Here is a 23011-nt window from a genome sequence, read left to right as displayed (position 1 = left end):
GGTGGAAGACGGTACTGATACAGTTCAAACAAGCGAAACATTCCCCAGCAGGAAAGTCACTGCTGGTCTATCAAAACTTTACACAAGAAAATGGAAAAGTTTTCTTGTCGATCTCCTGAACTTGACGAGAGAGTCTGGATGAAGACAACCAGGGTCATGACCTCAGGTGACCTCAACATTTCCAGTCGAGCAACAACCATCCTGTAGGAACAACTCATTACTGTGGGAGTATGATCCGGCTACCATCAGTCCCGTGCATACATGAATGTTGAATAATCTGAACATTTGTATGATATGTAAGAACTTTATCATGATGACCGACGATGAGTTTTGGCTCTGGGGCCAAACACTGTTGCCTCCTTAAGATACTTGCCGTTCTCAAGTGGTCAACTTATCTTCTGTGGCAAATGTAGAGAAGATGAATTGCGTTCAGTCATCCCAAACTGGTGATGTTATCAGTATGTTAACTGTCACACTGCAGGACGAGAGATAGTCATTCCTACTGTCACTCTCCGACGCACGACCCCTGCTGTACCCTCAACGTACGACCCCTGGTGTACCCTCAACGTACGACCCCTGGTGTACCCTCAACGTACGACCCCTGGTGTACCCTCAACGTACGACCCCTGGTGTACCCTCAACGTACGACCCCTGCTGTACCCTCAACGTACGACCCCTGCTGTACCCTCAACGTACGACCCCTGGTGTACCCTCAACGTACGACCCCTGCTGTACCCTCAACGTACGACCCCTGGTGTACCCTCAACGTACGACCCCTGGTGTACCCTCAACGTACGACCCCTGGTGTACCCTCAACGTACGACCCCTGGTGTACCCTCAACGTACGACCCCTGGTGTACCCTCAACGTACGACCCCTGGTGTACCCTCAACGTACGACCCCTGCTGTACCCTCAACGTACGACCCCTGCTGTACCCTCAACGTACGACCCCTGGTGTACCCTCAACGTACGACCCCTGCTGTACCCTCAACGTACGACCCCTGGTGTACCCTCAACGTACGACCCCTGGTGTACCCTCAACGTACGACCCCTGGTGTACCCTCAACGTACGACCCCTGGTGTACCCTCAACGTACGACCCCTGCTGTACCCTCAACGTACGACCCCTGGTGTACCCTCAACGTACGACCCCTGGTGTACCCTCAACGCACGACCCCTGCTGTACCCTCAACGTACGACCCCTGGTGTACCCTCAACGTACGACCCCTGGTGTACCCTCAACGTACGACCCCTGGTGTACCCTCAACGTACGACCCCTGGTGTACCCTCAACGTACGACCCCTGGTGTACCCTCAACGTACGACCCCTGGTGTACCCTCAACGTACGACCCCTGGTGTACCCTCAACGTACGACCCCTGGTGTACCCTCAACGTACGACCCCTGGTGTACCCTCAACGCACGACCCCTGCTGTACCTTCAACGCACGACCCCTGGTGTACCCTCAACGTACGACCCATCACCTGGGAAGGTGTGGTTCGAGCCAGTGGAGTCAACAATGTCGTCAGAGCTATTGATAGGAAGAACACACACACACACACACACACACACACACACTAGTGAGGTGCCAAAGTGTGCATTTTGTGGTACAATAACAACTGACTACCTGCCACACACCGTCATGGACCCAAGTGCTGATTCCATGGAGGTGAAATATTTTGATATTTCGTATGATCTTTATGTTCATTAGAGCTTCTTCCAAGGCAACCCAACCCTACCAGAAGTATTATTGTGGTCATCTGGAAGGGTGTTTGAGAAGTTTACTTTTGCATTTTAGATGAAAGTCTTCGTTATAGATACAATACAACATAATGAAGAAAGAAGTGGTAGAAAGCAGCAGAAACATTAGGAGAGTCTGGTTGTGAGAAAACTAGTATATTATGTTAGAGGCTTTACTGGAGGAAGAATTACGGGTCTCGTGCTCGCTGTGATGGCTTGCGTTTTCCAGGATGACAGACGGGAGAGATATGACCATCAGCTTAGTGTTGTCTGGTCTTCGTCAGGTGAGTGCACGGAGGCATACACACGCATGTATTACTTCTCATGCTTACTGACGCAAACACGAGTGATCGTTCATACCCAAACACGATCAAACATACCTATGTTCAAACCCAAGCACATGGATATTAACACACACACACACACACACACACACACACACACACACTACATCCGTAACAGACAAGCCTTGAGGTTGTGTACATCCGTCAGAATGAGTGAGTGTATGATGGAGGAGGCCAGAGGGCGTCGCCTGGAGGACTGCAAGACCCGCTGATGTTTCTCTTGCTTCATGTGGTGTCATATATTTCTGTAAAGTTAGTGACTATAGCTATAACTTGATATACTACTGTGATTGTCATACTGAAATAATTCACATACATATCTATATGTATCTATTTGTATATGTCTTAATATGTTTTTCTATATATATAAATCTATCTCAAGTCTTCTAAAGATAAAACAAATTCTATCCACTATATGATCATTCTATAGTGTCAGGTATTGACAATGTTTCAAACGTTTTAGTTGATCGTGATAGTTTCCATAATTTCAGAAATTATATAAAGATAAGCTTCAAGCGTTTTAAGAAATGTTCGAATTCTTTTTTGAAATGATTTAAGCGTTCAAGAAGATTACGAATTTAAGATTTTCAAGAAATAAGAATGTGTAAACTAAGAAGTTTACGAGTCATACAAAAATGAAGAATTCTAAGTTGTAGAAGTTTTGTTTTTCAGTCAGTTGTGGTTTGTGGCCCACCTGCTGCGGTTATGATCATATGCTCGCCAGGGCCGGGTGATGCAAGTCCAGAATGAAGCGACCGGTCTGATGCGACCCAAAGGAAGTTTGAAGTAAGTCAACCGGCCGTGTGGGTGCCGGTCGTGTAGTCACCGCTGGTTATCTACTTGATATGTCGTTACTTAGTTCGGGTCAGAGTCATTCAAGACACGAGTGACTACGTTCAGTAGCTGGAGTCAACTTGCTGTCAGTTTATTTACCTGTGTCGCTGCCATTTTTCTGATGACTTCGAAACTTGTTTGTTTTGGATATTGTACAACGTATAGTGACGTCATAGGTCTTGTTTCTCAGTACCATCTTTGAATAAGGTTGTTCAACTTCGAACTAGTACTTTGAAGATGATTAGTTTTGATCGTTCGTACTTAACCCACATTTAGCCATCATGTAGAACTTTCTCATGTGCCGTTACTGGTGTGACGTTTCCTACAGCACCAGCCTCTCTCTCCTTACGTAACACCAACTCTACCAGGCAACGATGGACAGCACCGCAGTTACTGCCTAACAATCGCTGGAGACAACTTTTTGACCTTGAAACTGTTGAGAAGGTTTGAATATTGTTATTGTGGCAACACTTGCAAGATGATCCCGACGACACCAGGCAGCTCTAAGACGTGCCGCTCCCGACTAGTGAAGGGGAATCCAGACCCGACGGAGCCCCACGACTCCAGGTGTGAGAGGTGGCCAGTCCAGTGTCTCCAGGGAGGAACTTTCCTTAGTAGTGTCCCGAAGACTACGTCAGGAGGGAGGATTGTGCATGGTGAGGAGCTCAGTGCTGTATGTTGCTTCATCTTCATTATTGCTCTGCGTCTGCGTCAAAATGAATCATTAATTGCGTCTGTGGTGTCAACGGCTCAGTGTAAGAGAGAGACTCCGCTGGGTATCAAACAACACCCTTTTTGGTGTGTGTGTTTGTCCGTACGCTTCCACGAAGGTGAGTTATGCACATATGTACACATGGTCGGGAGGTGGGAGATGCACATGATTCAGGTTAAGGTCGTTTAGTTCAGTCTTTCTCAGTTGGTCAGCTCATAAAGCCATATCATAAGTACATGTAATCTTGTAGTATGGATGAGATTTAATACCATGTGTCTCAGGACCAATGTCCAGTCTGCTGGGAAGTGTTGGCGTGAGGAGGATGTTACACTCTGTGAACTCTGGCAGTTGTTATGGCTCTCAGGGCGGAATACTTGAGGAAACTGGTCTTTATCTGTACTATTTTCCTATGTAATGGTGTGGGTGTAGGGTGCAGTGTAGTGTCCACAGGTGGCGCAAGACAGGATACAGAGTGAACACAAGCTCCAGGGACTGGGGGGGGGGATGTTACGGGGCAGCGATAGAGATCCATTATAGGCTACATAGTGAGGCAAGTGTTAACATGGTTTGCTTAACACGCGGAATAATTTGTCAGTTTACATAGTGAGTGACGTTTACAACAGTTGAACAACATTGTTTGGATTACGTATCAAGATAAATGATAAGAGGTAGTGCCAGGCTACAGATGAAGAAAGACACAATCACTCACACACACACACACACACACACACACACACACACACACACACACACACACACACACATACACACACATACAGGTATATATATATATATATATATATATATATATATATATATATATATATATATATATATATATATATATATATATATATATATATTTTTTTATACTTTGTCGCTGTCTCCCGCGTTTGCGAGGTAGCGCAAGGAAACAGACGAAAGAAATGGCCCAACCCCCCCCCCATACACATGTATATACATACGTCCACACACGCAAATATACATACCTACACAGCCTTCCATGGTTTTCCCCAGACGCTTCACATGCCCTGATTCAATCCACTGACAGCACGTTAACCCCGGTATACCACATCGCTCCAATTCACTCTATTCCTTGCCCTCCTTTCACCCTCCTGCATGTTCAGGCCCCGATCACACAAAATCTTTTTCACTCCATCTTTCCACCTCCAATTTGGTCTCCCTCTTCTCCTCGTTCCCTCCACCTCCGACACATATATCCTCTTGGTCAATCTTTCCTCACTCATTCTCTCCATGTGCCCAAACCACTTCAAAACACCCTCCTCTGCTCTCTCAACCACGCTCTTTTTATTTCCACACATTTCTCTTACCCTTACGTTACTCACTCGATCAAACCACCTCACACCACACATTGTCCTCAAACATCTCATTTCCAGCACATCCATCCTCCTGCGCACAACTCTATCCATAGCCCACGCCTCGCAACCACACAACATTGTTGGAACCACTATTCCTTCAAACATACCCATTTTTGCTTTCCGAGATAATGTTTTCGACTTCCACACATTCTTCAAGGCCCCCAGAATTTTCGCCCCCTCCCCCACCCTATGATCCACTTCCGCTTCCATGGTTCCATCCGCTGCCAGATCCACTCCCAGATATCTAAAACACTTCACTTCCTCCAGTTTTTCTCCATTCAAACTCACCTCCCAATTGACTTGACCCTCAACCCTACTGTACCTAATAACCTTGCTCTTATTCACATTTACTCTTAACTTTCTTCTTCCACACACTTTACCAAACTCAGTCACCAGCTTCTGCAGTTTCTCACATGAATCAGCCACCAGCGCTGTATCATCAGCGAACAACAACTGACTCACTTCCCAAGCTCTCTCATCCCCAACAGACTTCATACTTGCCCCTCTTTCCAAAACTCTTGCATTTACCTCCCTAACAACCCCATCCATAAACAAATTAAACAACCATGGAGACATCACACACCCCTGCCGCAAACCTACATTCACTGAGAACCAATCACTTTCCTCTCTTCCTACACGTACACATGCCTTACATCCTCGATAAAAACTTTTCACTGCTTCTAACAACTTGCCTCACACACCATATATTCTTAATACCTTCCACAGAGCATCTCTATCAACTCTATCATATGCCTTCTCCAGATCCATAAATGCTACATACAAATCCATTTGCTTTTCTAAGTATTTCTCACATACATTCTTCAAAGCAAACACCTGATCCACACATCCTCTACCACTTCTGAAACCACACTGCTCTTCCCCAATCTGATGCTCTGTACATGTCTTATATATATATATATATATATACATATATATATATATATATATATATATATATATATATATATATATACACTTGCTCTCCTTCATCTCTTTCCGACGCCTCCATATCCCAGAGGAAACAGCACAAATGCACGAAGGAAAAGAGAAAAGTAACATATACATTCTTTTCTCTTCTTCCACACCCGGTCGCCGCCCAGCACGTCAGCGAGGGAGTGTTAGATGGACCTGCTTGTTCATATTTCACTACTTATGAAGTCTAAATATTATGTTCATGTTTTTTCTGAATCATGGTTTTAAGGCTACTCGCAGGTAGACCTAAGTGGTAATTAACTTTAACCTTCAAGGCAGATGTTTTGCCTGGTTGATCAGCTTTATTATACATTGTGAGGCCAGTCAGTTGGGATGGAATCCAGAGAAAGTGGACTCAGCCCAACATGAATTATTTTGTTATATATGTGTCGTGATGGAATTAGGTGTAGCATACAATACACAGGTATGTTGGTGTGTGTGTGTCAGGTGCGGTATACAGTACACAGGTGTGTTGAAGATGGTGGCAGGTGTAACATACAATACACAGGTGTGTTTAGGGAGGGTGTCAGGTACGGTACTCAGCGCGCCGGTGTGTTGAGGGAGGGGGTCAGGTGCAGTATACAGTGTACACGTGAGTAAAGAGGGTGTCAAGGTGTGGTAAACATGCACTACATACAGGAATATATTAAGGTCCGTCTAGTCTATAGGACGTGTTTGGGTACCACAAATCCTTTCACTTGTCTTTATAAGTGTATGTGTGTGTGTGTCTGTGTGTGTGTGTGTGTGTGTGTGTGTGTGTGTGTGTATTTAGCACTAATTCACGCGTGTTCTCACATGCCCTTACATAAACGTACATAAGCAGGTCACTTTTTACGCACATAACAATATGTGACTATACTTTCATACAGACTTACATACATATCATATATATATATATATATATATATATATATATATATATATATATATATATATATATATATATATATATATATATATATATATATATATATATATATATATATATATATACATATATATATATATGTATATATATATATATATATATATATATATATATATATATATATATACATATATATATATATATATATATATATATATATATATATATATATATATATATATATATATATATATATATATATATATATATATATATATATATATATACATATATATATATATATATATATATATATATATATATATATATATACATATATATATATATATATATATATATATATATATATATATATATATATATATATATATATATATATATATATATGTAAGTACAGGAAGAGTTTTCTACATAAAAAGAAAGTGAATTTGTGCTCACTTACTTGTTCCTGCAATTATCTTTTTTTTTCATACAGAGCATTCACGGTTACACACAAGATACTCACATGCAAATACATAACCATGTATACAAGGCTGGTCGCACACACACACACACACACACACACACACACACACACGCCTCAGGACCATTACAGGACTCCCTGTGATCATCTATGATCCATAAATGAGGCCCTTATCGAATTAGAGCCGGCCTGGGCCTCTGATTGGCTGTCACGGTGGTTGGATGCACCATGGCGACGGGATGGGAATGACGGAGGCTTAACCCCAAGAACAGTCCACGTAACGCTTGCGTTGGGCGGGATCAGGGGCGCAGGGCAAGAACAGGGGCGCGGGGCAGGAGCAGGGGCGCGGGGCAAGAGCAGGGGCGCGGGGCAGGAGCAGGGGCGCGGGGCAGGAGCTGGGGCGCGTGGCAGGAGCTGGGGAGTGGGGCAAGAGCAGAGGCGCGGGGCAGGAGCAGGGGCGCGGGGCAGGAGCGGAGGCGCGGGGCAGGAGCAGGGGCGCGGGGCGCGAGCAAGAGCACTGGAGATCCTCCCCTCATGTATCGTAACTGTCAAAAAGCAGAAGAAAAAGAATGAAAATAAAGATTTTTTTTCGATGTTTCATATCTGTTTATTTTGCTATCTTGTTCGTTAATCCATGCGTGAGCAAGATAACGACAACAAAAGGATATGACTGAGCCACTGAGTCATACAGAGGAAATCCTTGTTTGATTCCTTGTGTTTCTTGTTTCACAATGTAACACAGGATCGGCAGGTCTACAGCCTCCAACTTCCGCCACTCTCAGTCGCCTTCTGCGACGCGCGAGAGATACCTTCTCCCATACCCCCAGATGAAAAGAGAAAAATTGGTATATCACACACACACACACACACAAACAAATGGCGTCTTAGCTATGTCTTTTCATTGTATATGAACTGACTGTTATATTTCTTTCTTGTATCTCCCCTGATGATGTGATTATTACACGAAAGCGCACTTGGGAACGTATCGTGTTTCATTTCCCCGTGGACTCAGGAATATACTTGACCACACGCTTAATTGTGATCCTATATATATATCATTTTTATATTTCTTATTATACTTTGTCGCTGTCTCCCGCGTTTGCGAGGTAGCACAAGGAAACAGACGAAAGAAATGGCCCCCCCCCCCCCCATACACATGTATATACATACGTCCACACACGCAAATATACATACCTACACAGCTTTCCATGGTTTACCCCAGACGCTTCACATGCCCTGCTTCAATCCACTGATAGCACGTCAACCCCGGTATACCACATCGCTCCAATTCACTCTATTCCTTGCCCTCCTTTCACCCTCCTGCATGTTCAGGCCCCGATCACACAAAATCTTTTTCACTCCATCTTTCCACCTCCAATTTGGTCTCCCTGTTCTCCTTGTTCCCTCCACCTCCGACACATATATCCTCTTGGTCAATCTTTCCTCACTCATCCTCTCCATGTGCCCAAACCACTTCAAAACACCCTCTTCTGCTCTCTCAACCACGCGCTTTTTATTTCCACACATCTCTCTTACCCTTACGTTACTCACTCGATCAAACCACCTCACACCACACACTGTCCTCAAACATCTCATTTCCAGCACATCCATCCTCCTGCGCACAACTCTATCCATAGCCCACGCCTCGCAACCATACAACATTGTTGGAACCACCATTCCTTCAAACATACCCATTTTTGCTTTCCGAGATAATGTTCTCGACTTCCACACATTCTTCAAGGCCCCCAGGATTTTGCCCCCTCCCCCACCCTATGATCCACTTCCGCTTCCATGGCTCCATCCGCTGCCAGATCCACTCCCAGATATCTAAAACACTTCACTTCCTCCAGTTTTTCTCCATTCAAACTCACCTCCCAATTGACTTGACCCTCAACCCTACTGTACCTAATGACCTTGCTCTTATTCACATTTACTCTTAACTTTCTTCTTCCACACACTTTTCCAAACTCAGTCACCAGCTTCTGCAGTTTCTCACATGAATCAGCCACCAGCGCTGTATCATCAGCGAACAACAACTGACTCACTTCCCAAGCTCTCTCATCCCCAACAGACTTCATACTTGCCCCTCTTTCCAAAACTCTTGCATTCACCTCCCTAACAACCCCATCCATAAACAAATTAAACAACCATGGAGACATCACACACCCCTGCCGCAAACCTACATGCACTGAGAACCAATCACTTTCCTCTCTTCCTACACGTACACATGCCTTACATCCTCGATAAAAACTTTTCACTGCTTCTAACAACTTGCCTCCCACACCATATATTCTTAATACCTTCCACAGAGCATCTCTATTAACTCTATCATATGCCTTCTCCAGATCCATAAATGCTACATACAAATCCATTTGCTTTTCTAAGTATTTCTCACATACATTCTTCAAAGCAAACACCTGATCCACACATCCTCTACCACTTCTGAAACCACACTGCTCTTCCCCAATCTGTATATATATATATATATATATATATATATATATATATATATATATATATATATATATATATATATATATATATATATATATATATATATATATATATAATAATGTACAACATATTATCAAAATGAATATAAATCTCACATGAACAGCTACTGTGGTGAACCAGGATACAACTGGCGACGTCAGTGTCTGCCAATGTTGACGCCTGGGTTACACATACACATTCCGGGCTTCATCCATTGATCACGTCTCGCGCCTTCCCTTTGTAGGAGAATATGTTTCGTAGCCCTGATCCACTCCGAATATTCTGAATGTGTGTATATATATATATATATATATATATATATATATATATATATATATATATATATATATATATATATATATATATATATATATATATATATATATATATATATATATATATATATATATATATATATATATATATATATATATATATATATATATGAGTATTCCTGGTAAATTATATGGGAGGGTATTGATTGAGAGGGTGAAGGCATGTACAGAGCATCAGATTGGGGAAGAGCAGTGCGGTTTCAGAAGTGGTAGAGGATGTGTGGATCAGGTGTTTGCTTTGAAGAGTGTATGTGAGAAATACTTAGAAAAGTAAATGGATTTGTATGTAGCATTTATGGATCTGGAGAAGGCTTATGATAGAGCTGATAGAGATGCTCTGTGGAAGGTATTAAGAATATATGGTGTGGGAGGCAAGTTGTTAGAAGCAGTGAAAAGTTTTTATCGAGGATGTAAGGCATGTGTACATGTAGGAAGAGAAGAAAGTGATTGGTTCTCAGTGAATGTAGGTTTGCGGCAGGGGTGTGTGATGTCTCCATGGTTGTTTAATTTGTTTATGGATGGGGTTGTTAGGGAGGTGAATGCAAGAGTTTTGGAAAGAGGGGCAAGTATGCAGACTGTTGTGGATGAGAGAGCTTGGGAAGTGAGTCAGTTGTTGTTCGCTGATGATACAGCGCTGGTGGCTGATTCATGTGAGAAACTGCAGAAGCTGGTGACTGAGTTTGGTAAAGTGTGTGAAAGAAGAAAGTTAAGAGTAAATGTGAATAAGAGCAAGGTTATTGGGTACAGTAGGGTTGAGGGTCAAGTCAATTGGAAGGTAAGTTTGAATGGAGAAAAACTGGAGGAAGTAAAGTGTTTTAGATATCTGGGAGCAGATCTGGCAGCGAATGGAACCATGGAAGCGGAAGTGAATCATAGGGTGGGGGAGGGGGCGAAAGTTCTGGGAGCCTTGAAGAATGTTTGGAAGTCGAGAACCAAATTGGAGGTGGACAAATGGAGTGAAAAAGATTTTGAGTGATCGGGGCCTGAACATGCAGGAGGGTGAAAGGCATGCAAGGAATAGAGTGAATTGGAACGATGTGGTATACCGGGGTCAACGTGCTGTCAATGGATTGAACTAGGGCATGTGGAGCGTCTGGGGTAAACCATGGAAAGTTTTGTGGGGCCTGGAAAGGGAGCTGTGGTTTCGGTGCATTATTACATGACAGCTAGAGACTGAGTGTGAACGAATGGGGCCTTTGTTGTCTTTTCTTAGCGCTACCTCGCACACATGAGGGGGAGGGGGTTGTTATTCCATGTGTGGTGAGGTGGCGATGGGAATGAATATAGGCAGACAGTATGAATTATGTACATGTGTATATATGTATATGTCTGTGTGTGTATATATATGTTTACATTGAGATGTATAGGTATGTAAATTTGCGTGTGTGGACGTGTATGTATATACATGTGTATATGGGTGGGTTGGGCCATTCTTTCGTCTGTTACCTTGCGCTACCTCGCTAACGCGGGAGACAGCGACAAAGCAAAATAAATATAAAGTATATATATATATATGGTAAGAGAATTGTGTGGAAATAAAACGAGTGAGGTTGAGAGAGCAGAAGAAAGTTTGTTGAAATGGTTTAGACGTGGAGAGAATAAGTGAGGAAAGGTTGACAAAGTGGATATATGTGTCGGAGGTGGAGGGAACAAGAAGCGGGAGACCAAATTGGAAGTCTTACTGTTAGTGTTATTGTACTGGAAAGCAGCATTACAAGAGCTGTTTTTTAGAACATAAATTAGCTAATTTAAGATATGTTCTTAAAAAGTAAGGACACAACTCTGTGCCAGCCAAGATGACCTTCGCTATACAGTCAACAACGTTAGAGGCATCCCGGCCCGGCCGGCAGCGCGGCACTCGTCAGTGTCATAGCAAACATGACTCACCTCTCCCACACCTAGCCCTTCACGAGGGGGCTACGGGTGAATGTATCAGTTTGGAGGAGATAAGAAGTGTGTCTATTGTGGAGGAGTTCAGGAACAAGAAAAATATCGTGTTAGAAGTGTCCATAACGAGTAGGGTCACATGTTAAGTGCAAGGTTGATGGTCCTCTCCCTACACCCAAATGTTAAACATGTCTTATACACTAATCTCTTCATAGGTATTTGTAGGTAAGGGGTTCTATGTATACCACTCCCTCACTCCTCTCCTCACTCTCGCACTTATGGTCACACTTACACACACACACACACACACACACACACACACACACACACTCACACACACTGTTCATTAGAGCTTATAATCAACCTCCTCGAACCAGAGAGTTTAGCTGGCAGCCTCCCATAGTTATGACAAGAAAAGGGGAGATAAGCAGGGAGAGATACAGGGGAGGAAAGAGAGATTTGAGTGGGAGGTGGGGAGAGGTGGGAGGAAGGTAAGAGCGGGAGGGGAAAGAGGGAAGACGCATGGTTTATTTATAGCAGAGCTGACGGCCAGCGAACACGGCACAGCCGGGGTCCCTCTTATAGTGTTTGTGTGTGTGTGTGTGTGTGTGTGTGTGTGTGTGTGTGTGTGTGTGTGTGTGTGTATGTGTGTGTGTGTGTGTGTGTGTGTATGCGTGTGTGTGTGTTTGTAACTTTGGGAAACGGAGTTTTACACTCACGTTGCTCCGTCTTGACAAAGAGGATATATGTGTCAGAGGTGGAGGGAAAGAGGAGAAGTAGGAGACCAAATTGGAGGTGGAAAGATGGAGTGAAAAAGATTTTGAGTGATCGGGGCCTGAACATGCAGGAGGGTGAAAGGCGGGCAAGGAATAGAGTGAATTGGAACGATGTGGTATACCGGAGTCGACGTGCTGTCAATGGATTGAACCAGGGCATATGAAGCGTCTGGGGTAAACCTTGGAAGGTTTTGTGGCGCCTGGATATGGAAAAGGAGCTGTGGTTTCGGTGCATTATTACATGATAGCTAGAGACTGAGTGTGAACGAATGTAGCCTTTGTGTCTTTTCCTAGCGCTACCTAGCGGCCGTGCGGGGGAAGGTGTTGTCATTTCATGTGTGGTGGGGTAGCGACGGGAATGAATAAGGGCAGAAAGTATGAATTATGTACATGTGTATATATGTATATGTCTGTGTGTGTATACATATGTATACGTTGAGATGTATAGGTATTATATGTGTGTGTGTGGACGTGTATGTATATACATGTGTATGTGGGTGGGTTGGGCGACTCTTTCGTCTGTTTCCTTCCGCTACCTCGCTATATATATATATAAGAGTAAATGTGAATAAGAGCAAGGTTATTAGGTACAGTAGGGTTGAGGGTCAAGTCAATTGGGAGGTGAGTTTGAATGGAGAAAAACTGGAGGAAGTGAAGTGTTTTAGATATCTGGGAGTGGATCTGGCAGCGGATGGAACCATGGAAGCGGAAGTGGATCATAGGGTGGGGGAGGGGGCGAAAATTCTGGGAGCCTTGAAGAATGTGTGGAAGTCGATTACATTATCTCGGAAAGCAAAAATGGGTATGTTTGAAGGAATAGTGGTTCCAACAATGTTGTATGGTTGCGAGGCGTGGACCATGGATAGAGTTGTGCGCAGGAGGATGGATGTGCTGGAAATGAGATGTTTGAGGACAATGTGTGGTGTGAGGTGGTTTGATCGAGTAAGTAACGTAAGGGTAAGAGAGATGTGTGGAAATAAAAAGAGCGTGGTTGAGAGAGCAGAAGAGGGTGTTTTGAAATGGTTTGGTCACATGGAGAGAATGAGTGAGGAAAGATTGACCAAGAGGATATATGTGTCGGAGGTGGAGGGAACGAGGAGAAGAGGGAGACCAAATTGGAGGTGGAAAGATGGAGTGAAAAAGATTTTGTGTGATCGGGGCCTGAACATGCAGGAGGGTGAAAGGAGGGCAAGGAATAGAGTGAATTGGATCGATGTGGTATACCGGGGTTGACGTGCTGTCAGTGGATTGAATCAAGGCATGTGAAGCGTCTGGGGTAAACCATGGAAAGCTGTGTAGGTATGTATATTTGCGTGTGTGTGGACGTATGTATATACATGTGTATGGGGGTGGGTTGGGCCATTTCTTTCGTCTGTTTCCTTGCGCTACCTCGCAAACGCGGGAGACAGCGACAAAGCAAAAAAAAAAAAAAAATATATATATATATATATATATATATATATATATATATATATATATATATATATATATTTATATATATATATACATATATATATATATATATATATATATATATATATATATATATATATATATATACATATTTTTTTTTTTTTTTGCTTTGTCGCTGTCTCCCGCGTTTGCGAGGTAGCGCAAGAAAACAGATGAAAGAAATGGCCCAACCCACCCCCATACACATGTATATACATACGTCCACACACGCAAAATATACATACCTACATAGCTTTCCATGGCTTACCCCAGACGCTTCACATGCCTTGATTCAATCCACTGACAGCACGTCAACCCCGGTATACCACATCGCTCCAATTCACTCTATTCCTTGCCCTCCTTTCACCCTCCTGCATGTTCAGGCCCCGATCACACAAAATCTTTTTCACTCCATCTTTCCGCCTCCAATTTGGTCTCCCTCTTCTCCTCGTTCCCTTCACCTCCGACACATATATCCTCTTGGTCAATCTTTCCTCACTCATTCTCTCCATGTGCCCAAACCATTTCAAAACACCATCTTCTGCTCTCTCAACCACGCTCTTTTTATTTCCACACATCTCTCTTACCCTTACGTTACTTACTCGATCAAACCACCTCACACCACACATTGTCCTCAAAACATCTCATTTCTAGCACTTCCATCCTCCTGCGCACAACTCTATCCATAGCCCACGCCTCGCAACCATACAACATTGTTGGAACCACCATTCCTTCAAACATACTCATTTTTGCTTTCCGAGATAATGTTCTCGACTTCCACACATTCTTCAAGGCTCCCAGAATTTTCGCCCCCTCCCCCACCCTATGATCCACTTCCGCTTCCATGGTTCCATCCGCTGCCAGATCCACTTCCAGATATCTAAAACACTTCACTTCCTCCAGTTTTTCTCCATTCAAACTCACCTCCCAATTGACTTGACCCTCAACCCTACTGTACCTAATAACCTTGCTCTTATTCACATTTACTCTTAACTTTCTTCTTTCACACACTTTACCAAACACAGTCACCAGCTTCTGCAGTTTCTCACATGAATCAGCCACCAGCGCTGTATCATCAGCGAACAACAACTGACTCACTTCCCAAGCTCTCTCATCCCCAACAGACTTCATACTTGCCCCTCTTTCCAAAACTCTTGCATTCACCTCCCTAACAACCCCATCCATAAACTAATTAAACAACCATGGAGACATCACACACCCCTGCCGCAAACCTACATTCACTGAGAACCAATCACTTTCCTCTCTTCCTACACGTACACATGCCTTACATCCTCGATAAAAACTTTTCACTGCTTCTAACAACTTGCCTCCCACACCATATATTCTTAATACCTTCCACAGAGCATCTCTATCAACTCTATCATATGCCTTCTCCAGATCCATAAATGCTACATACAAATCCATTTGCTTTTCTAAGTATTTCTCACATACATTCTTCAAAGCAAACACCTGATCCACACATCCTCTACCACTTCTGAAACCACACTGCTCTTCCCCAATCTGATGCTCTATACATGCTTTCACCCTCTCAATCAATACCCTCCCATATAATTTACCAGGAATACTCAACAAACTTATACCTCTGTAATTTGAGCACCCACTCTTATCCCCTTTGCCTTTGTACAATGGCACTATGCACGCATTCCGCCAATCCTCAGGCACCTCACCGTGAGTCATACATAAATATATATATATATATATATATATATATATTTATATATTGGAAAGGATCACAATTTTGCGCGTGATCAAGATATTCCTATGAGTCCACGGGGAAAATGAAACACGAAAAGTTCCCAAGTGCACTTTCGTGTAATAATCACATCATCAGGGGAGACACAAGAAAGAAATATAACAGTCAGTTGATATACATCGAAGAGACGAAGCTAGGACGCCATTTGGTAAGATGATGTTCTTTGTGTTTGGCCAACAAATGAAAATTTACAAATATTTCTCCCCTTACTTAACAATTTAGTACCTTCCATCAAATTTACAGTAGAAAATGAAAATAATGGCATGCTACCATTTTCAGATTGCATGATCCATAGATGGGGAAACAAGTTTAAGTTTAGCATATACAGAAACCCCACCAATGTATGCTCATATATCCATTATTACTCATATCAACAATACAGAGTTAGATTATCATCATTTCAATCTATGTTCCTTAGGGCATTATGTATTTGCAGTCCAGAGTTTATTGATGATGAGTTTGAGAAGATATATTCTATTGGATCTAAGTTAAAGTACCCTAGATCTTTCATTGATAAATCCCTTAAGTTAGCAAAGAAATCATTTGATAGAGTTGAGCCCAAACCTCCCATTGACACCAAGAATCTTTTAGTTCTCCCCTTTTAATAATAATTTCACTTTGGTTCCCATGTTGCTTAAATCCTTTAATGTAAATGTTGCCTTCAGCAACAATAATACTATAAAGAATATCTTAATCAGGAATTCACCTGAAAATTCTCCTGGTTGCATCTATAAAGTGCCTTGTGGAAACTGTGATAAATTTTATGTTGGTCAGACTGGTAAGGATCTTTCTGTTAGACTTAAGCAACATAAATATAGTATAAGAACGGGACAAGAATCAAATGCCTTGTTTAATCATGATAAAAACTATGATCATTGTATTGACTGGAGTAACGCTATCTCAGTTATTAACTCTAACTCTATCACCAAGAGAAATATCATTGAATCTTTTATTATCAAATACACAAAGAATTATAATCTTAATATTAGTGATGGTCTATACAAATTAGATAACTTTATTGTAGATAAGATTTGTAAAATGATAAGTTTATGAACGCTCGTTGTATGTTTTGGACAATCACATGTTTATCAAATGGCGTCCTAGCTTCGTCACTTCGATGTATATCAACTGACTGTTATATTTCTTTCTTGTGTCTCCCCTGATGATGTGATTATTACACGAAAGTGCACTTGGGAACTTTTCGTGTTTCATTTCCCCGTGGACTCATAGGAATATACACACGTACATATACTTGATCGTCGTTTCCCGCGTCAGCAGGGTAGTGCTAGAAACAACCAAAGGAAGGTCGCATTCACTCACTTCCTTCTCCGTCAAGTGTAATGCACCGGAACCACAGCTCCCTATCCATATCCAGGCCCTTGGTTTACTCCAGACGCTTCACATGCCCTGGTTCAGTCCATTGACGGCACGTCGACCCCGGTATGCCACATCTTTCTAATTCACTCTAATCCTTGCATGCATCTTATCCTACTGTGTGTTCAGGCCCCGATCACTCAGAATCTTTTTCACTTCATCCTTCTACCTCCACTCTGATTTCTCGCTTCTTCTTGTTCCCTCCACCTCTGACACATATATCTTATTTGTCAACTTCTCCTCACATAATCACCACTTCCCGCGTTAGCGAGGTAGCGTTAAGAATATATATATATATATATATATATATATATATATATATATATATATATATATATATATATATATATATATAGTGAGAGGGTTAGGGAAAATGATTTGGTAAACAGAGAAGAGGTAGTAAAAGCTTTGCGGAAGATGAAAGCCGGCAAGGCAGCAGGTTTGGATGGTATTGCAGTGGAATTTATTAAAAAAGGGGGTGACTGTATTGTTGACTGGTTGGTAAGGTTATTTAATGTATGTATGACTCATGGTGAGGTGCCTGAGGATTGGCGGAATGCGTGCATAGTGCCATTGTACAAAGGCAAAGGGGATAAGAGTGAGTGCTCAAATTACAGAGGTATAAGTTTGTTGAGTATTCCTGGTAAATTATATGGGAGGGTATTGATTGAGAGGGTGAAGGCATGTACAGAGCATTAGATTGGGGAAGAGCAGTGCGGTTTCAGAAGTGGTAGAGGATGTGTGGATCAGGTGTTTGCTTTGAAGAATGTATGTGAGAAATACTTAGAAAAGCAAATGGATTTGTATGTAGCATTTATGGATCTGGAGAAGGCATATGATAGAGTTGATAGAGATGCTCTGTGGAAGGTATTAAGAATATATGGTGTGGGAGGCAAGTTGTTAGAAGCAGTGAAAAGTTTTTATCGAGGATGTAAGGCATGTGTACGTGTAGGAAGAGAGGAAAGTGATTGGTTCTCAGTGAATGTAGGTTTGCGGCAGGGGTGTGTGATGTCTCCATGGTTGTTTAATTTGTTTATGGATGGGGTTGTTAGGGAGGTAAATGCAAGAGTCCTGGAAAGAGGGGCAAGTATGAAGTCTGTTGGGGATGAGAAAGCTTGGGAAGTGAGTCAGTTGTTGTTCGCTGATGATACAGCGCTGGTGGCTGATTCATGTGAGAAACTGCAGAAGCTGGTGACTGAGTTTGGTAAAGTGTGTGGAAGAAGAAAGTTAAGAGTAAATGTGAATAAGAGCAAGGTTATTAGGTACAGTAGGGTTGAGGGTCAAGTCAATTGGGAGGTGAGTTTGAATGGAGAAAAACTGGAGGAAGTGAAGTGTTTTAGATATCTGGGAGTGGATCTGTCAGCGGATGGAACCATGGAAGCGGAAGTGGATCATAGGGTGGGGGAGGGGGCGAAAATTTTGGGAGCCTTGAAAAATGTGTGGAAGTCGAGAACATTATCTCGGAAAGCAAAAATGGGTATGTTTGAAGGAATAGTGGTTCCAACAATGTTGTATGGTTGCGAGGCGTGGGCTATGGATAGAGTTGTGCGCAGGAGGATGGATGTGCTGGAAATGAGATGTTTGAGGACAATGTGTGGTGTGAGGTGGTTTGATCGAGTAAGTAACGTAAGGGTAAGAGAGATGTGTGGAAATAAAAAGAGCGTGGTTGAGAGAGCAGAAGAGGGTGTTTTAAAATGGTTTGGGCACATGGAGAGAATGAGTGAGGAAAGATTGACCAAGAGGATATATGTGTCGGAGGTGGAGGGAACGAGGAGAAGAGGGAGACCAAATTGGAGGTGGAAAGATGGAGTGAAAAAGATTTTGTGTGATCGGGGCCTGAACATGCAGGAGGGTGAAAGGAGGGCAAGGAATAGAGTGAATTGGAGCGATGTGGTATACCGGGGTTGACGTGCTGTCAGTGGATTGAATCAAGGCATGTGAAGCGTCTGGGGTAAACCATGGAAAGCTGTGTAGGTATGTATATTTGCGTGTGTGGACGTGTGTATGTACATGTGTATGGGGGGGGGGGGGTTGGGCCATTTCTTTCGTCTGTTTCCTTGCGCTACCTCGCAGACGCGGGAGACAGCGACAGAGTATAAAAAAAAAAAATATATATATATATATATATATATATATATATATATATATATATATATATATATATATATATATATATATGTTGCAACCCTTGAGTCCTTTCTCCAGGGATGCTGTAGCTTCAGTGGATTTCTTTATAGTTAGAAGTTCTTGACAAGACTGTGTCACTGTTTCGTCAACCGACGATAACAGCCTCGCTAAAGATGTGCAGTGTATAGAAGTGGGCGGTGAGGAGGCTAGTGTGGTTGTGAGGGAGGCCTCGGGTGAGGATGAGGCGAGAGTAGGCCAACATATTGCCTTCCCTGGCACCGAACGTGCACATTTTGGCCGCAGCCTTCAGCCACGACGCGCCTCACCTTGAACCGCATTCTTCGTCGCACCCAGAAATGTACCCAGACCTGTAGCTCAGGACAGGCTGTAGTGGGAACCCTTTACGCTACACGTGCCACGTGGGGTACTTGGCTTGGCTGGCCACACCGGACGCTGTTGTTGTGTCCTTAAGCTCAAGATATTTATGGTATTTGTTGTGTAGTCGAACCTGTACTGCTGACGTGGGTCCCGTCTGTCTCAGTCAGATCATGCAAACTTACTTGTGAAGTTTATTCTCCTGAATCATATGATCAACTTTGATCCTTCTGCACTAACTGACTTACACTTTATACTCCATCTATTGGCCAAGGGGAGTGGTGGATGGGTAGGAGCCTCCTACTTTACTATCCTATCTCCATCTATACAGATAAGGAATTTAGGATATCTTCTGTAAGATTCTCATGCATACGATAACCTCGTCATAAACCATCAGATCTTCTGTCATCTGTCTTCTTCATTTAACTACAGCATCTTTTCTACAAAAACTATTGTTCATCCCATCTATTTCGTAAATATTCAGGTGTTACTCGTGTCCAGTGTATTTCAGTAATGTAATCTATTACCATATCAACTTAACACTCGGACAAGTATTTAGGGACTTCATTTTTTTCATTTTTCATTTAATATACAATTCACTTTCCCTGTAATTTTCTTGTTTCTCTGTAACCTATCCAATGAAAGCAAATTTCGAATATAGTAATTGTATTCAGGTATGTATCTACTGTATTAAGAATTAAACCCTTTGTAGTTATAGCAGTAGAATAAATACATCATAACTGAAGTAAAAATGAAATTATAAACTCTATATTCAAAAGAGTTTTAATAAATGAAGAATTTCTTACGATCGTATGTTTCCTGTGAGAACAACTTGGAGGCCAAAATGAATGAGGGAAGCTGAATTATATATCTTAATGGTTTTTGACGCAAATTGCAAGAAATTGATATAATTTGATTTCATCTATAGTTTTGACATATCTAGAAATGTAAGGTAGGTTAAGCACTGCCAACACTATTTACCTAGTCTGCCAAAACCACGATGGATCTTCCAATACGACTACTCCTTCCATCATTATCACCATTACCTCCTCTACCAACACTAACATTACTAGGGCTAACATTACGACAGTCTTGTCACCAACACCGCCACCACACCACTGCCACCACCAACATTACCGGCACCACCTTCACCACCACCATTACCACCACCACCTCCACCAACACCATCATCCTCACTGCCACCGTACTACACGCTGCCACATTTCACCATCACCACATCGTACCATGTCATGCCACTATCACATCACACCATACCACGTCACGCTACCACACCACTCCACCATCACAAATAAGACGCCACATTACACCACAACACACAACACCACACCACCACCTCCACCAAACCACACCATCAGCACTAGTCCTGGACAATTACACCTCACATCCAATTTTCTCTCTCCTGTTCCCCAGCCTATCGTTCCCATTTCTCGCTGAGAGCAATTTACTCTTGCACTCTTTCCTTCTACTTCACTCTTTCTAATCTTTAGATTTACTTATAATAGTGAAATTATTTCATGTATTTTCTTCTGTAAGACCAATATTATGAACATCATCACAGGTGTATGTAAATGAGCAAATGAGGATTAGGTAAAAAATACGAATGCGCAGCATACATTTTCTTTATATATATATATATATATATATATATATATATATATATATATATATATATATATATATATATATATATATATATATATATATATATATATATATATAAGTTATAAGTTGTAAGTTTGTTGAGTATTCCTGGTAAATCATATGGGAGGGTATTGACTGAGAGGGTGAAGGCATGTACAGAGCATCAGATTGGGGAAGAGCAGTGTGGTTTCAGAAGTGGTAGAGGATGTGTGGATCAGGTGTTTGCTTTGAAGAATGTATGTGAGAAATAGAAAAGCAAATGGATTTGTATGTAGCATTTATGGATCTGGAGAAGGCTTATGATAGAGTTGATAGAGATGCTCTGTGGAAGGTATTAAGAATGTATGGTGGGGGAGGCGAGTTGTTAGAAGCAGTGAAAAGTTTTTATCGAGGATGTAAGGCATGTGTACGTGTAGGAAGAGAGGAAAGTGATTGGTTCTCAGTGAATGTAGGTTTGCGGCAGGGGTGTGTGATGTCTCCATGGTTGTTTAATTTGTTTATGGATGGGGTTGTTAGGGAGGTGAATGCAAGAGTTTTGGAAAGAGGGGCAAGTATGCAGTCTGGTGTGGATGAGAGAGCTTGGGAAGTGAGTCAGTTGTTGTTCGCTGATGATACAACGCTGGTCGCTGATTGATTTGAGAAACTGCAGAAGCTGGTGACTGAGTTTGGTAAAGTGTGTGAAAGAAGAAAGTTGAGAGTAAATGTGAATAAGAGCAAGGTTATTAGGTACAATAGGGTTGAGGGTCAAGTCAATTGGGAGGTAAGTTTGAATGGAGAAAAACTGGAGGAAGTGAAGTGTTTTAGATATCTGGAAGTGGATTTGGCAGCGGATGGAATCATGGAAGCGGAAGTGAATCATAGGGTGAGGAAGGGGGCGAAAGTTCTGGGAGCCTTGAAGAATGTGTGGAAGTCGAGAACATTATCTCGGAAAGCAAAAATGGGTATGTTTGAAAGAATAGTGGTTCCAACAATGTTGTATGGTTGCGAGGCGTGGGCTATGGATAGAGTTGTGCGCAGGAGGGTGGATGTGCTAGAAATAAGATGTTTGAGGACAATATGTGGTGTGAGGTGGTTTGATCGAGTAAGTAATGATAAGGTAAGAGAGATGTGTGGTAATCAAAAGAGTGTGGCTGAGAGAGCAGAAGAGGGTGTTTTGAAATGGTTTGGTCACATGGAGAGAATGAGTGAGGAAAGATTGACCAAGAGGATATATGTGTCAGAGGTGGAGGGAAAGAGAAGTGGGAGACCAAATTGGAGGTGGAAAGATGGAGTGAAAAAGATTTTGTGTGATCGAGGCCTGAACATGCAGGAGGGTGAAAGGCGTGTAAGGAATAGAGTGAATTGGAACGATGTGGTATACCGGGATCGACGTGCTGTCAGTGGATTGAACCAGGGCATGTGAAGCGTCTGGGGTAAACCATGGAAA

The 23011-nt window shown here is 42.4% G+C and overlaps 1 protein-coding gene across 2 annotated transcripts in view; it reads left to right on the top strand.

Annotated features, from left to right (window-relative positions):
• Nucleotides 1–3431: 3431 nt before the first annotated feature.
• Nucleotides 3432–23011, top strand: part of LOC139765057 (aminopeptidase N-like) — a 39196-nt gene continuing 19616 nt past the window's right edge. Inside the window, exon 1 of one of the 2 annotated variants that reach the window (XM_071692145.1) lies at nucleotides 3432–3571. In XM_071692145.1, the coding sequence (XP_071548246.1) occupies nucleotides 3569–3571 (3 nt within the window). In that variant the 5' untranslated portion in view covers nucleotides 3432–3568. Of the gene's footprint in view, nucleotides 3746–23011 lie in introns of both variants that reach the window. The other variant, XM_071692146.1, reaches the window with a different exon arrangement.

This window comes from Panulirus ornatus, chromosome 52 (assembly GCF_036320965.1).
Source record: "Panulirus ornatus isolate Po-2019 chromosome 52, ASM3632096v1, whole genome shotgun sequence".
In the NCBI taxonomy this organism is placed as follows: Eukaryota; Metazoa; Arthropoda; class Malacostraca; order Decapoda; family Palinuridae; genus Panulirus; species Panulirus ornatus.
Note: the sequence above shows the minus strand (reverse complement) of the source record. Positions and strands in the feature narration are given on the sequence as shown.